This window comes from Macrobrachium nipponense, chromosome 21, assembly GCF_015104395.2.
Source record: "Macrobrachium nipponense isolate FS-2020 chromosome 21, ASM1510439v2, whole genome shotgun sequence".
In the NCBI taxonomy this organism is placed as follows: Eukaryota; Metazoa; Arthropoda; class Malacostraca; order Decapoda; family Palaemonidae; genus Macrobrachium; species Macrobrachium nipponense.
In genome coordinates, this window is record NC_087212.1 from 24,512,757 (window position 1) to 24,531,044 (window position 18,288).

Below are 18,288 nucleotides of genomic sequence, written 5' to 3' on the forward strand. Positions count from 1 at the left end.
TAATTTAAAATGGTGCAAAAATTATGTCAAAGTGACGAAATAATTTCAGAGATGTGTCACTGATACTTTTTTAGTGCGAGAAGAAAGAAATTCGCTTGCGCGCCTGCGTAGCGATTGTAAACAAAACAACGCCTTGATCCGTGAACTCCCAGCATCCCCCAAGGCGCGTGATACAAAAGTTTTCGGCTGGTAGGCCTATAAGTATTTTTCCGCGAATTTTTAAAAAAACTTTTTTGAGCCGACGTATGATACGTCCAATCGGCATACGGGGAGACATTTTGACACGACGTTTAATACGTCAATCGGCGTAAGAGGGTTAAATGTATTGCATGAATAAGTTTCAATTTAGAGCATCCTTTTACCAATAGAATACTTAAAGCACAAGGGGTAGATGCTGACCAATAGGTAGAGCAGGACCTTATGGGGTGACTAGCATCAGGAACCAATGGGAGAGTGGGAGGATGGTGGCGAGTTTACTCAGTTGGCGGCGCGGGAGTTTTAAAATTGTTCTCGGTGGTCCGGGCGAATCTCGGGACTTTACAGCAACAACCTTTCGTATCTTGAAAACTATCCGTATGTAGAGCAGTAAAATTTTCCATTGGCTTTTGTATCTTGAGTTTTTCGTAAGTAGAGCCTTTACGTATCTCGAGGTACTACTGTATATATATATATATATATATATACTATATATATATGATATATATATATATATATATATATATATATATACATATATATATATATATATATATATATATATACATATATATATATATATAGTATGATATAGAAAATAAAGGTTTTTTGCCACAAAGGAAAAATGAAAAAAAGCGAGATAGCCAAGTACTTTTCGGTCCTGTTCGGACCCTTTACTGAGGCAAACTGATTTTACAGAGAACAACATAGTCAAAATAAGGCTTAATATACAAACTGACACTACAAGATTAGCCATAAGGGCAATTTTCCCTCTACAGAAAGGAGGAGCCACCTGAGGCTAGCCACACCTTGAAGGATACACGCAGTAAACAAGTGATTCTTCCAGAAAACAGTACATTTTGAAAAAAACACGGAGCATATACAATTTAATATCATGAATTTTTACACAAATTTTTCCCCAAAAAAAAATATTATAATGAAAAGACGAAAGAAAAATAAAATATATATATATCGAGAGAGAGAGAGGGAGAGAGAATATCAAACCAGAGAGAGAGAGAGAGAGAGAGAGAAGAGAGAGAGAGAGAAATAATAACTATATACATGTGGGACTAATTTATTAGTTGTTCATTTATTTTAAGGTCCTTCATAAACATCTTACAAATATATGGGTCCAAATGGTACATTCCCAGACTAAGATTTAGGTTGTTTTTATTAGTGATTTGTATAATTGCCGATTCCAGTAAATTTCTTGAAAATAATCATTAGACCTAGCAATTACCAAGGTATCACCCCAATTAATACAATGAGATTTTTCACTCAGATGGATAAACAGTGCATTTGAAGTCTGGGTTGTTCTAACTGAATACATATGCTACTTAATACGTACACACAAATTTTTACTTGACTGACCAACGTAAAACGATGGGCAATCCTTACAAGGAATTTTGTAAATGATGTTGTTATTTGTTACGGGACTATTCTTAATTAGCAAATCTTTAATGGTATTGTTATAAGAGAACACTACACTAACAGTAAACTATTTAAATATTGATTTTATGGTTTCAAATCCACGTAAATAAGGTAAGCTAAGTACATTTTTAGGCATTTCTTTTTCATTAATAGCAACACTATAAAACTTTTTGTGAGCTTTTTGATAACATAAATCAATTAAATGAGGTGGGTAGCAAAGATCATTTCCTATCTTTTTTATGTATTCTATTTCTTGGTCTAGATATTGTGGACTCGTGATACGCAAAGCGCGTAGGAACATAGAAGAAAAAATTGAAATTTTAATATTAAGGTGGTGGCCAGAATAAAAATGTACATATGTTAAATTATTTGTGGGTTTTCTATAAATACTGAATTTGCATTGGAAAGATTCTCTATGTATTAATACATATAGGAAAGGGATGACATTGTTATTTTCAATTTCAACAGTGAATTTTATGGATGGCACTAAATTATTCAATTTAGACAGGAAATCATTTACATCGATACCACCAGGTAAGACTACCAAGATATCATTGACATATCGGTACCATTTTAAGGGGATAAGTGTGATATTTGGGAGGTATTGTCTCTCAAAAAATTCCATATTTAAGTTTGAAAGGAGAGGTGATAAAGGTTACCCATGGCCATACCAAATATTTGTTGGTAATATTCTCCATTAAAAATAAATCTGCAATCACAAATACATAACTTAATTAAGGAAATTATGTAACTAACAGACATAGGCAATTCATGCAGTACAAGTTCATTACTTAAATATTCTAGCACAGAGTCAATAGGGGCTTTTGTAAACAAAGAACATGTAGAGCCTCGGTTCTCGACGCTAATTCGTTCCAGAAGGAGCGTAAAAATTCGATTATTTCGAGAACTGAATCAAGTTTTCCCAAAAGAAATAACTGAAAATGGATTAATCCGTTCTTGACCATCAGTTATTACCCTAACCTAACCTTGCCTTTTTATACAATACATTACATGTAAACTACAACTAAATAAGTTAAAAGTTAAATACATATCATGTTAAACGTATATTTATAATTTTAAATGTATAATATACAGTATAAAAGAAAACTGGCCTGCGTCCAACCGATTGTTGACCAAGCGCCATAGGCTACCTAGGTAAATAGTAAGTAGAACATAGTGTAGTGGGTAGACATAAAACGTGTTGCTAACATAATAAAAACATTGAAAAGCAAGTCTAATTATTACAGTAAATTAATAAACTATTAAAATTAAACCAAATTTATATTTATCAAAAACTTGAGAAAATTTGCCTACAGTAAGTCGGCATTTAAGGATGTAAACAAACCATAGTGCAGCCCTGGTGGTTTATAGCGGGACTAAGGTAGTAAACAAACCATATCGTCGCTATAAGCCTAGAAACGTTTACATTCTATATTAATTTATGGTAAATCTTATAGAGTCGACTGCAATACTGTATACAAAATCGCTTGAAAATTATCTTTCAGTAAATGTTATGATACTAACGATTTTGTTTCATAAATGTCCTTGTAAAAAAGGTGCGTCTTTTACGGCAAATTGTCCAATATCAGGGCTGGTTTCAAGCTTATTGGACTTTAACAATTATTATGGTACGTATATACGTACGTATAAGTAAAGGAATCTTCTTAATTTCTATAATTACTATACCATTACGAACCAGCATCTCTTGAGTTTAATACCAAGCTAACCTCTTTTTTACGAGGATGCTTATAAACCAAGCATACAGATTGTGTTCGTTACCGCGCGAGCGTTACATATGTAAACTGTGTCACTACCAGATCTCATACGTAAACATTGACGTCTTTTTACAGTAGACATAAAAGAATAGTCTTATTTTCTATAATTATTCTATACCATAGCGGCTTCTCTGAATTAATCTAAGGCTAACCTCCTCTTTACCAGCAAGCTTAACAAAGCTTAAGATTGCGTTCGCTACCGAACGGCACACGTTACGTATGTAACAGTGGTTTCACTACCAAATCTCACACTTAACCCTCTTACGCCGGAGCAATAAAATAAAATTTGTCTCCCGTGTGCCGGAGAGGTTTCGGAGTGAGCGCGGAAGCGGAAAAAATATTTTTTTCAAAAAATCACAGCGCGCTTAGTTTTCAAGATTAAGAGTTCATTTTTGACTCCTTTTTTTGTCATTGCCTGAAGTTTAGTATGCAACCATCAGAAATGAAAAAAAAATTATCATTATCATATATAAACAATGCGATATATGATAGCGCAAAAACGAAATTTCATATATAATTGTATTCAAATCGCGCGGTGCGCAAAACGGTTAAAGGTAACAAGTTACTTTTTTTCGTTGTAATGTACACTAAATTTCGATCCTTTTGGTATATAACACATTGTAAAACAATCAAAGCAACACAGAGAAAATATTATCACAAAATAATGCATGAATTCGTAACGCGCGAACGTAAACAAATATTTTTTTCAAAAATTCACCATAATTCTAAATATTGTCCTAGAGACTTCCAATTACTTTCAAAATGAAGAGAAATTATTGAATATTACTATACTGTAAGAGTATTAGCTTACAATTGCAATTTTCGACCATATCTGACGAGTTAAAGTTGACCGAATGTCGAATTTTTTATATATATATATTTTTTATATGCAATTATTTCGGAAATAAAAAAAGCTACAACCTTCAAATATTTTTCGTTTTATTCTACATAAAATTGCACACATTTTCATATATAAAACTCTATGAACTGCCTAATATGAAACGGAGCAAATATTCCGAGAATGGTACGTACGTATTTCGGAGATTTGTGGCGGAGAATCCGCGAGCGGAGGGAAGGAAAGATTTTATTTTAAATTCACCATAAATCTAAATATTTTGCTAGAGACTTCAAATTTGTTTCAAGATGAAGATAAATGACTGACTATTACTAGACTGTAAGAGTTTTAGCTTACAATTACGTTTTTCGACCATTTCGGTAGAGTCAAATTTGACCGAACGTGGTTTTTTTTCTATTTATCGTGATTTATATGCAAATATTTCAAAAATGAGAAAAGCTACAACCTTCAATTATTTTTTGTTGTATTCTACATGAAATTGCGCACATTTCCATATATAAAACTTTATGTAACGGCTAATTTAAAATGGTGCAAACATTACCACAATCACACGTATGATTTTTTCGGAAGAGTTACCCCCGCAGCGGTACGGGAGTAAAGAAAATGTTATTTTTTTCATAAATTCACCATAAATCAAATATTGTGCTAGAGACTTCCAATTTGTGCAAAATTAAGGTAAATGCTTGAATATTACAGAATATAAGCGTTTAGCTTACAATTGCGTTTTTTTTTTCGACCATTTCGGTAGAGTCAAAGTTGACCGAAGGTTTGAATATTTTTGGCAATTATCATTATTTATATGAAAATATCTCAAAACTGATAAAAGCTACAACCATGGGTTGTTTTTAATTGTATTGTGCATGAAATTGCGCACATTTCCATATATAAAACTTTATATAACGGCTAATTTTAAAATGGTGCAAACATTACCACAATCGCATGTATGATTTTTTTCGGAAGAGTTACCGCGCGGACGTAAGGAAAAAGTTTTTTCAAAAATTCACCATAAATCGAAATATTGTGCTAGAGACTTCCAATTAGTTGCAAAATTAAGATAAATGATTGAATATTACTAGAATATAAGCGTTTTAGCTTACAATTGGGTTTTTTTACCATTTCGGTAGAGTCAAAGTTGACATAAGGTTGAAATTTTGGCAATTATCGTTATTTATATGAAAATATCTCTAAACTGATAAAAGCTACAATCATGAGTATTTTATTGTTGTATTCTACATAAAAATGCGCACATTTTCATATATAATACTTCATGTAACGGCTAATTTACAATGGTACAAAAATTATGTCAAAGTGAAGAAATAATTTCCGAGATGTGTCACAGATACTTTTTCGTGCGGCAAGAAAGAAATTCACGCTTGCGCGCCTGCGTATCGATTGTAAACAAAACAACACCTTGATTCGTGAACTCCCAGCATCCCCCAAGGCGCATGATTCAAGAGTTTTCGGCCGGTAGGCCTAAAAGTATTTTTCCGCGAATTTTTAAAAAAACTTTTGTATGTCGATGTAAAATACGTCCAGTCGGCACCCGAGAGACAAAAAATGTCGACGTAAAATACGTCCAGTCGGCGTTTAAGGGTTAAACAATGACGTATTTTTACAGTAGACATAAAAGAATCTACTTAATTTCTATAAATGTATACCGTAGCGGCTTCTGAGTTAAGCTAAGGCTAACTCTTCTTTACCGGCAAGCTTAAAAAGCTTAGATTGCGTTGCTACCGAACCGAACATGTTACGTATGTAACTGGTTTCACTACCAAATCTTACACGTAAACAGTATTACAGTACGACATAAAAGATTCGTCTTAATTTCTTAATTACTACGCACTTAATATGGCATAGTGGCTTCTCTGATTTAAGCTATGGCTAACCTCTTCTTTACCGGCAAGCTTAATAAAGCTTAAAGATTGCATTCGCTACCGAACCGCACATGTAACTTACGTACGTAACATTGCCTTCACTCCAAACCTAACACTTGAATACGTATTGCATTTGCTACTGAAACGCGCGCCTCAAGTGTGAGCATGGTTTTAGAATAGGTCTACGCTTGAAAAAAAATCAAGCAAGGGTGCTTGATTAAATCTTTTTTTCGCTCATCACTTTCATGCAGAGGAGAGGATAGACGAAACTTAAGGTTTATTTTGGAGTTGGAAATGATGGAAACATTTTGAAGAAGGAAAACGCGAGATGCTTTGTAAACACTTTACCATTACTTCAGAGATTAACAATAGCAAAAGGTCTGAACAGATAGCCAGTAGTAATATTGGGACCCATGATGAATCAAAAGGTAACTGCGTATAAAGTTGATACCAACAAAAAAGCAAACGAAATGCGCCCAAGGTGTACGAGACACGACACATATTTGAATGTTTGTAAATAATAGCTGCGGATTTTAAACAATGCTGAGTGGCGTCACCAGTGTTACCAACCGTTTTGCTAAATTATGCTAGTCGGTCCAAGCAAGAATTTATGCCAAATATGGTGCAATTTTGTGCCAGAATTATGCTATTAATCTATCATTATCTCATTTCTCTAATACATTTGAGCTAAAACAACGATGTAATGGAAATTTAAAACATTTATATATTAGGTGAAATGATACAAAGTGACGAACAGACAATATTATAACTAATAATTTGATGATCGTTACATGTTAGCAAACTCGAAATAAAACACCATTTTTTATTTTAATAGATCACATACGCAATCACTAGTATACTATTTGATATGCAATCACTAGTATACTATTTGACAAATGTGTGAAGATCACACATACAAATGTGAAGAAAAACATACAAATTTTACTTATTACTGCATCATTATCATGCCACTCAGAACCATTTTTCTTTAACAGGTCACATACACAATTAATAAATACTTGAAAATGTGTGAAAATTACTTCAAATATAACATTTTGATATTTACTGAAAAATTAAAACTAAAAAAAAGTAAACAAACAAACCAGTCTCCCCTACTCAAGAAGAAAAACATACGTACTTATTACTTGATCATTATCATGCCACTGAAACACCATTTTTCTTTAACATATCACATACACAATGAATAAATACTTGAAAATTGTGTGAAAATCACTTCAGACATAATTAAAATTTTTATAACTACTGAAAAAAATAAAACTTAAAAAAGGAAAAAGTAATTCTTTACTCATGAAGAAAAAACATTAACACTTTACTGATCGTTTGTCATGCCACTGTGGGTATTTATTTATATTCACAAAATTTAACATTCCTTAGTTGAGTTCAAACTTAGCAATTAACTCATTTGTTAGTGCTGCTTTTGAGGCAATTTCACTATGAAGATACATATATTCACCATAGCTGTGTATGAAATTGAGGAATTTTCTGCATTTTATTTAAAATTTTAGTGAAAATACATTCTAAAATTGTACTAGATCCCTAAGTGTGAAAGAAATTATGCTAAGCTCCAATTCTTGGGTCAAATTATGCTAAAAAACATGAAATTATGCTACATTTGGTAGCACTGGATGACGCCAACTAGCGGCGGCTGCTGGAAAGAGTTTTGTTTACAAACATCATATGGTTGGGGGTCGGAAACTGGTTTTTTGGTTGAAAACAGATACAAAGTTTATTGGAAATTTAGTGGCAAAATCCGATTATGTCGAGTTCTAATACGGTCGTGAACCGGGGCTCTACTGTACATCAAAACTGACAAAAATATCACTAGGGTTTAGTACAATGTTATTTAATTTTTCCACAAGATAAAGAGAATTCCGGATGTGTGAATTAGATACAGTTCCTAGTAGCGGGGATAACAGATTAGTAAGATATTTAGATAGTTTATAAGCAATTATACAACATTCACGAATTACTTTTAAAGGCAATTATAAACCGGCGACTTGCACATAGCCTAATCCCAGGAAGTAACTAAAAATGCAAAAGTTCTAAAGGTGGGTACACACGTGCGAACCGAACCTTGTATTGTAACCGATTCTTGTAACAAAAACGCAAGTGTGGACGGTTCCTCGAACCCGAACCCTGAACCCGCGAGGTTCGAGGCTCGGTTCGCCCTCCGTCCCGCCAATTGTCGGTTTTTGGGCCCCGCATCAAAGGGAGGTCTCTTTGAACGTTACGCCATGTGTGGACGGGACCTGTATGACACGCGTAACAACAGAGGTTGCTGAACTTGTTAACACCGACTATGAACAAGACCGTCCATAGTAGAGTCCCTTGTATTGGTCAGTCAGTACGTATATGTCTACCATGGCTGATTGAAGTGACGAAGAGGTCCTTCAATTTATTAGCTATTACGAAGAAAAGACTTCACTGTGGCCAGAAACTTCTTGGAATCTCAAGTCAGCGAGTAATTCCCGACCACTGTATTCTACCCTTCTAGTATATAACCTTGATTGCCTCCATCTTCTTTTATTTCGCTTCATCTTCGTTAAATAATGTGTATAAATGTACGCGGCAGCTGCTACTTGCATGGTGGCCATCGTCGGTAAACAACCCGGACAGAGACAGACTGGTGATCGCAGTGGATTGAAATGAAGTTACGTGCTTAACGTAGTTACGGTTCGTCCTCTACATTTTGACACCTTGTAACCGTATATGCGTAACTCGGTTACGCATACAAGGTTCGGCTCTCACGTGTGTACCCACCTTTAGATATAAGGATGGTATAACATTTGAGAATTATTGTAAGGTAATCATTTATAACTGTCAGGCTAATGACCAATGGACAGTAAAAAATATATGCAAAAGTATTAGACCTAATTGAATTGAGTTACATTCAGGACTATCCCCAGATATTACGAATATCCGGCTTGATGATAACCTGAATTAAACAAACAAAGGACAAGACTCATCCTGATCGAAGACTACAAATGAGTTCTGGTGGTTGTGTAACACTACCGAAATCCAGTGACATAACAGGAAAATAAGAACAAGCTGCTGTAAGCACTCGATGTTTAGTCAAGCGCAGCAGGAAACAGAACGAAGTGTTTTGCCAAGTTGTTCCAAGCACTGCCATTGGGGGACTGCACTGTATGTCTATACTGAACAATGGAAGCGCTAACCGTGAAATTCGAATTAGGCTGCAGAGCGTTGGAAACTATAGCTATATAATTACTGGGTAAGTCTCATATACAAAACCAGAATTTTTATAAATAAATGGTAATGGAATAAAAATCCTCAAGATTAGAATAATTTAACCCCTGTTTGAGTCTCACAATTTTAGAAAACAAAACTAATAATTTTACATACCTGGTTAGATTTATGGATTCCATATGCTAGTATAAGTTGATTGGCTACATCAGCAAATGAATGCAATGCTTCAGCAAATAAGCTATAAGATCCAGTATATGCCCAAGCTCCCAACTTCATAATGAAGTTGGCTCCATTTCTGTAAATGTAAAATATTCCTATTCATAAACATTAATGAAAAAATATCTTTATAATTGCAAGAATCAAACATCTCCTATTGAAATGAGCCTTTTGGACTTCAGATCTTTCCATCAAGTTTCTGATTCTGAGTTTTATTTTGAGTGTATAGCCTAATGTGGCAGGAATCCTAATTCTTTTCAGTATTACAAACCAACTGACCTTAAAATAGCCCTTGACTGAGAGGGATGCATTCAGGAGCATGAACCATTAAGTCCCAAAAGAATTATCCCAGCATATGAGCACTTGAGATCAGTCATGGCTGGAGAATGTTTTGTCATACCTATGGAGGTTCTATCTTGGACTTGTGCTCTTAGGGAACCTCCCCTCACTCAGGACTACAGTTTGAAACTTTAGCACCTTTACAGCCTCCTGACTTTTTAACCAGCTAATGCTCTCTCCCTGGTGCAGGTGCTGCCTATTAACAAGAGCTCTGCTGGTTTTTTGCAGGTGCTGCCACTTTTTAAAATATTAGATTTGTTTTATTGGCTACACACCATCATGGGTGACCACGCCCTTGCCTTGGATAACAGAATTACAGGTGTTCCTCTCTTTTTTATATTCATTCATATCTGACTATCGGGCACTAAAGTAATTTCTACCTGAATTCACTGCTCTTCACCCTTGTGCCAGTGGATGTCAATTTTTGGGTTTTTCCACTAGGACCAGCTGCTTATGGGAGTGTTCCATATCTAGAAATCTTCCCATTACAAAATTTCAAAAATTTGGGTCTACGTTAGCTAAATCCCCACCTTCTTTCCTTCTGGTAGACTGGCAATGAATGGATGGATGGATGGATGTATGAGTTTTAGGGCAAAAGCCCAGGCACTGGGGCCAAAGAAGCCATTCAGCACCGTAATGGAAAGTAAATAAAATGATATTGTTATTTTACAATAAAGTTTTGTACATACTACCTGGCAGACATATACTTAGCTTACGTCTCTGACGTCACGACAGAATTCAAAACTCGCGGCTAACGCGACAGGTAGGTCAGGTGATCTACCTTACCCGCCGCTGGGAGGCGGGTGTAAGAACCATCATACCTTTCTTGCCAGATTTTTTCTCTCTTATACCTGTCTCCTGAGGGGAGGCTGGGCGGGCCATCAATCGTATATGTCTGCCAGGTAAGTATGTACAAAACTTTATTGTAAAATAACAATATCATTTTTGTACATGAACTTTCCTGTCAGACATATACTTAGCTGATTGACACCCTTGGTGGAGGGTACAAGACAGAAAATAACAACAAAGAAAAGGTAAACAACACTGTTTGTAGGATAAACATAACCTTGGTTCTTACCTGTTTTAGGCTGAAGACTTCATAGATACTGTCTTATTAGTCTGCATAGCCATAAGAGCTACAGCGAGGGCGTGACCTACAGCTGAAAAGACTCTTTGGGTCTACTAATGGGACTTGATATCCGCTTACTTAGTAGAATCCAAGTCGGATCATGTCAATGGGGGTTCGCCCTCTTCTATGACAGAACCTGTCCACTACCAACGCAGGGAGCTTCAAACCAAATCCGATCACCTAACCAAACTAATGTTATTAGCATTACGAACGAAAAAGATGCCTACCTGCATCATTTTTCATACAACCATATGAACTCAATTACCAAAAAAAAAACAAGGGGAAAAAACTACTAAGGATATGTTCCAGCTCCCTGCCCCAGCACCGAATCCGCCGATACGTACGGGCCTAACGCGAAGCACTCGTCATACGTAATACTGACTCTTTTAGGTAGTGGTTGGCGAATACTGGAATTACATCTCCAGAATGTAGTTTTCATCAGATTCTGAAGAGACATATTCTTCTTAAAGGCCAAGGAAGTTGCTATTGCTCTCACTTCATGAGCCTTGACTTTTAAGAGCTTGAAATGTTCTTCATCACAAGATCTATGTGCTTCTTTCACAACACTTCTAATGAAGAAAGACAGCGCATTTTTTCGACATGGTCTGCTGGGTCCTTTACGAGCACCATAGTCTGTCCTCAATGCCCTTAAGGGTTTTCTTCTTCTGAAGGTAGTATTTTAAACTCCTAACAGGGCAAAGCGTTCTTTCAGGTTCCTCCCCTACTAGGGCAGACAAACCACGAACCTCAAAGCTCCTTGGCCAAGGATTTGAGGGTTTCTCATTTTTTGCTAAAAACGAAGGAAGGAAGGAACAAACCACGGAATCTCCTTTGAAACCTACCCTTCCTTCTAGGGCATGAATCTCACTAACCCTTTTAGCAGATGCTAAAGCCATGAGAAAGAGAGCTTTCCTCGTGAGATCTTTGAAGGAGGCTAAATGTGGTGGTTCAAACCTAGCGGACCTCAGGAAGCGAAGAACCACATCCAGATTCCAACTTGGAACTTCGTTCGAAGTTTTCTTGGAAGATTCAAAGATCTTAATAGTCATGAAGATCTTTGTCATTCGAAAGATCTAAATTCCTATGTCTGAACACCGCAGCCAGCTGCTACGGTATCCTTTGATAGTAGATACTGCCAACCGCATTTTTCTCTGAGGAAAACTAGGAAACTCTGCTATCTGAGTCACAGAGGTACTGGAAGAGGAAAACTTCTTGTTCCTGCACCAACGGCGAAAGACGTCCCACTTCGACTGGTAGACTTTAAGGGTCGAAGGTCTTCTAGCTGAGGCGATAGCCTTAGCAGCTTTTGTCGAAAACCCCTTCGCTCTGACAAGACTTTTGACAGTCGAAAGCCAGTCAGATTGAGAGCGGGGAGGTTTCTGTGATACCTGTCGAAGTGGGGGTTGTTTGAGCAAATCTTGTCTTTGTGGAGTGCTCTTGGAAAGTCCACCAACCATTCCAGTACCTCTGTGAACCAATCTTGGGCGGGCCAGAACGGAGCTACTAGCGTCATTCTTGTCCTCTCCGAGATAGCAAATTTCTTGAGGGTTTGTCCTAGTACTTTGAGGGGGGAAAGGCGTAGACGTCTAACCCTGTCCAATCTAGGAGAAACGCATCCACTGAAACTGCTCCTGGGTCTGAGATCGGGGAGCAATAAAGTTTCGATTCTTGCGTTCCTTTGCTGTTGCAAAGCGATCGTGTGAGGGTCTGCCCCATCTTCTCCACAGGTCTTGGCATACTTCTGAGTGAGGGTCCACTCGAAGGCAGGAGTTGATTCTTCCTGCTCAGGAGATCGGCCCTGACGTTCCTTTCTCCCCTGTACGAATCTGGTGAGAAGACTGATTTTCCTCGTTTGAGACCACAGCAGAAGATCCCTTGCTGTTTCGTACAGGGAGAAGGAGTGCGTCCCCCCCTGTTTTCTTTTTTTGATGTCGCCAAGGCTGTTTGTGTTGTCCGAATTGACCTGCACTACTGCATTCCGGACGTGGGGTTCGAAGGCTTTCAATGCCATCCAGACTGCCATCAACTCTTTCTTGTTGATGTGCCAGGACACCTGATCCCCCTTCCAGGTGCCTGACACTTCTCTTGTCCCGAGTGTCGCTCCCCAACCTGCCTCCGATGCGTCGGAAAACAACACATGGCTGGGGTTCGGCATGTAGAGAGACATTCCTTCCACAAATCGAAGTGGGTCGTTCCACCACCGAAGGTCTCTCTTGATTCCTCTTGAGATCTTGAAGGAGAACTCCAGATCTAGGGAGAGACGCCTCCAGTTTCTGGTATAGGAAGAACTGTAGAGGCCTGATGAATGCAACCTTCCTAGAGAAACGAATTGCTCCAGCGAGGAGAGTGTCCCCAGCAGACTCATCCACTCCCTCGTTGTGCATGCATCTTTCTCTAGGAAGGTCGTTATTTTCTCGTAGCAACGAGCTAGATCCTCTCTGGCGACGGAAAAGCCCGAAAAGCCAGAGAAGCTATCCGAATCCCCAGATAGATCCTCTCTTGACTGGGGATTAATTGAGACTTCTGGAAGTTCACCAGAAGTCCCAGCGAACTTGCCAATGTAAGGGTCTTTTGAAAGGTCCTCCAGACATCTTTCTTGAGACTCTGCTCTGATTAGCCAGTCGTCGAGAATAAAGCGACACCCTCACTCCCTCCAAATGTAGCCACATGCGCCACGTTCTTCATTAACCCCGTGAAAACTTGGGGTGCAGTTGATAGGCCGAAGCACAAGGCCTTGAATTGGAAGATGTTTCCTCCCATCATGAATCGTAGATACTTCCGTGAAGAAGGATGGATCGGCACATGAAAGTAAGCGTCCTGAAGGTCTAATAGACACCATCCAGTCCCCTGGACGAAGAGCCGCCCTAACACTGATGAAGTTGTCGCCATGGCGAACTTCCTCTTTTCCACAAAGACGTTCAGGGCGCTTACATCCAACACCGGTCTCCATCCTCCTGAGTTCTTCGGAACTAGGAACAGTCTGTTGTAAAAGCCCGCAGAGCGGGGATCTTTCACTAGTTCTATAGCCTCCTTCTCTAGCATGAGATCTACTGCTAGAGAAAGGGTTTGATTCATGATGGGGGGGGTCCTTGTACTTTGGCTACCAACTCCCTCGGAGTTGTCGTCAATGGTGGTCTTGACGAGAAGGGAATGAGGTATCCTTTTCTGACAATCGATAGGGACCAATTGTCCGCCCCTTTGTGGGTCCCAGACGTCGGCAAAATTTCAGTAGTCTGGCACCCACTGATGTCTGGAGTCCTTGACCGCTATTTCTTCCCTCTGACTGACTTCGAGAAGGTTTTACCTCTCTTAAAAGATCTAGTCCCTCTGGTTGCAGAACCTCTGACAGCGGGTCCTCCTCGAAATGGGCTCCTGTCTCAGAGGAGTCTCTTTCTTGGTCTTGGGTTGGAAGACAGAGCGAGGTTTCCTGGCGCCTGGGCTAACATGTCCTGAGTAGCCTTAGCTGAAAGGGCACTCGATACATCTTGGATAATTTCTTGGGGTACAGAAGAGGAGAGATTGAGCATACAAGAGCGATGCCCTTTGTGCATGAGACACTGCCTTCGTGAGAAACGAACAGTAGACCGACCTTTTTTCTTAAGCACTCCAGCTCCAAACAGTGAGGAGACTTCACTCGATCCGTCTCTCACTGCTTTATCCATGCAAGTGAGTACACAGTTAAGATCTTCAGGAGACAGAGCATCTGGGGTCTTGGTCTTATTAGCCAGCACACCTAAAGACCAATCAAGGAAGTTGAAAACTTCCAGGACTCGGAACATTCCCTTCAGTAAGTGGTCAAGTTTCGTTCATTCCCCACGTAGTCTTGGCGGACAAGAGGGCGGAACGACGAGCAGCATCCACTAATGAAGAGAAGTCCGAGTCCGCAGACGAAGGGAGAGCGAGGCCTAAAGGTTCTCCCGATTCGTACCAGAATCCCAATCTGCCGTCAGTTTAGACGGAGGGAAAGAAAAAACCGTCCTTCCCTTTCTCTTCCTTCGAAAGGAGCCATTCTCCAAAACCTCTCAGCGCCTTCTTCATGGAAACAGTAGGTTTCATCCTAACACAAGACGAAACCTTCGACGTCTTCGAAGTGGAGAATAACGAAAGAGGAGAAGGGGGAGCCACAGGAGAAAGAATATCTCCAAACTCTTGCAGGAGTAATCTGTAAGTTTCTTATAGGAGGAAACTGAGGCGTCTTTTGTTCCTTCTTCTTCTGAGGGGTCCTGTTCCTCCTGAGCCGAAGAGCCTTCCTGATCCTTAGAGGCGCGACTATTCTTAAAGGAGTCTCTAGAGGCAGATAGACGTATACGTCTTGGAGACAATGCTTCAGGCAAGTGTCTACTTGCAACATCCTTCTTGTCTGGAGGAGTGCGTTTCCCAGATCCTTGAAAGCCTAATAGGAGTCAGGCGGCAGTCAGGTGCGAGCGCCTGTATGAAGAAGAAATTCTATCAGGCTCTTGGCGCCTATCCAAAGGAGAGCGCTACCAGGCGAACTGCGCCTGTCATACGAAAAGCGCCTACCAGGCTCTTGGCGCCTGAACCGAGGCAGAGAATCTCTGGCGACGAGCGCCTACTAGGTGAGCGCCTACCAAGGGGAGAAGCGCCTGCTAGGCTTCTCGGCGCCTGACTCGAGGCGAGTAAAATCAGGAGAAGAGCGCCTGCCAGGCGAAACGCGCCTAACAAGCTCTTGACGCCTGTCCAGCGAAAAGCGCCTGTCGATTTAGGGAGCTTGTCAGCCGGAGAGTGGAGGCGAGACGAGGAGCGGCTACGAGGTGAGTAGTGCCTACTAGGCTCTTGGCGCCCGTCAAGGGGAGCGATCCTGTCTCGAGAAGAGCGTCTGTAGGGTGAGGATCTCCTACGCGCAGTTTGCTCCTTGTCTGAAGGAGAAACTTGTCTGTCAGGCGAATGTCGCTTATACGCAGATTTGATCTTGTCGCGAAGCAGAGAGCCTCCTGCGAAAATCCGAACGAACAGTTGAGCGCGCCTCTTCCGTCGAAAAGCGAGAGTCAGGAGAGGGGAGCTTGGACTTCTTTACAGGAAGCGAGACGTCCTTCCTGCGCCGAGAGACCCGTAAGAGAGCCAGCCAGAGCCGAAATCTGCGCCTGAAGGTTAGCCAACACCCTTGCAGGAGAACTCACCAACTCGTGAACAGGAGAAGAGGCTCGATCTCCGCTAAGTGAACGATACTCCTGAGATCTCTTTCGCTTCTTCGCTTCCACCTCAGGCTCTTCCGAAAAAACTTCAGGGCTGGAAGGGCGGGCGCAGGGAGCATTCCAGGCTCTCTTCGAAGGGCGCGAGGCTTCCGAAGAGCTCCATCCTCTTTTAGGAGAAGGCGAAGGCGACGACGAGAAGCACTGGCGCAAAATTTCTCTCTTGGAGTTTGATCCAAAAGGGTAAGCCTGGGAACGATCAACAGGAACTACCGAGGGGACGCCTGACCGTTGGGGATGCTCCCTAACCTTCCTGCGGCTTTCGACTTTCCTCCCTCCACTGGGACTGGGAGTCTGGAAGAGGTCTAGGCCTGGAAGCATTAGGGCGTCCGATCAGACGCACCCTCCACTGCACTGGGTTCACTGCACAAATCACTATTGGAATCACTCTTACCTTCTAGTTGCTTGATTTTCCTCTCCATACTGCGAATGGTGGCTTCATTGAAGCCACTTCCGAAGGCGTATCTTCGGCTTCGGTGCAGGGAGCAGGAGCTGAAACTGACAAAGGAGCTACTTCTAAATAGTATTATCTATATCCAACTCGCTAATACGAGATCTACTACTGCTCCTGGAAGAAGCTTTCCTAACTTTATCCTTTTCAAGCTTCCTCAAGTAGGAAGACAAAGACTTCCATTCATCCTCATTCAGCTTTTCACATTCATTACAAGGGTTATTAAAGGTGCATTCATTCCCTCTACACTTCAAACATACCGTGTGAGGGTCTACCGAAGCTTTCGGTAGCCTCACCTTACAATCAGTCATACAACAAACTCTAAACATAGCAGTTTTCTTAGTATCAACATCAGACATCATGAATCCAAGAAAAATCCAAAGAAAAGTCCAATAACTGTCCACAAATCGCGAAAGCCAGGCCAAAAGATCGGGTACTTCACCAAAAGTCCGTAGAAACAATCCAGGGCGAAAACGAGAAAAGAATCCAACTGTCAAGAGGTACCGACAACGGGTGTGGTCGACACCGACGACAGAAAAATCTGGCAAGAAAGGTATGATGGTTCTTACACCCGCCTCCCAGCGGCGGGTAAGGTAGATCACCTGACCTACCTGTCGCGTTAGCCGCGAGTTTTGAATTCTGTCGTGACGTCAGAGACGTAAGCTAAGTATATGTCTGACAGGAAAGTTCATGTACAAAATTACATTATAAATGAGTTAATAAGTGCATGGAGAAAATGATTCATAGATAAATTACCATATGACAAATGAATGAATTAATGAAGAAAATTCTTAATAAATAAATATATATATATATTTATGATAAGATAGATAAAAAATAATTAAATGTTATTAAAAATGTTTATAGACTTTAAAAAGGAGATGAGAGCAGAATATCTGCTTCATCTCCCAAAATATCACAAAGGGATTTACCCCTAAGATATCTCTCTCTCTGGTTAAAATATCTGGGGCAAGCAACCAGATTGTGCTCCACTGTTAGCATCTCGCCACCACAAGCGCACACTGGGAGGCTGCCCCCTTCTAAAATAAACTGATGGGTCAAATAAGTGTGCCCAATCCTCACTCTGCTTAAAACTATTTCTGTTCGTCTATCAGACTGGAAAGACGAAGACCATGGCAATATATTATTTCTAATGTTTCTATACTTTCTATTATTGGCAAGATAGGAGAAGTCCATCTTTCTTGCCATTTGCTTAAAATATAAGACCTAAAAGGACCTTTTAGATCTGTATGAAGCACTTTACTAAAGGCTGTTTTAGATGAGACACTAGCAGCTTTCACTTCCCTATCTGCCATCTCGTTTCCGCAAATCCCCACATGTGAAGGGACCCAACAGAAAGAGACAGATTTACACAAATAATACAAATGGAAGAGCGATTCCTGAACTTTTTGAACTAATGGATAGAAGCTATTGAATTTTTTAATAGCTTCTAAAGTGCTTTTGGAATCCGAGTAAATGACAAAATTAGTGTCGCTACTTTGAAAAACTATATCCAGGGCAGAGACTATGGCTGTTAATTCTGCTGTGAATATGGATGCAAAGTCAGGTAGTTTAGCTGTGTAT

General features: G+C 39.9%; 1 protein-coding gene across 1 annotated transcript in view; it reads right to left on the reverse strand.

Annotated features, from left to right (window-relative positions):
* LOC135197850 (proton-coupled zinc antiporter SLC30A9, mitochondrial-like) overlaps positions 1–18,288 on the reverse strand; it is a gene marked incomplete in the record, with an annotated part of 249,988 nt that overhangs the window by 133,384 nt on the left and 98,316 nt on the right. The window contains 1 exon segment of the mRNA XM_064225031.1: positions 9,516–9,654. Coding sequence (XP_064081101.1) covers positions 9,516–9,654 — 139 coding nt within the window.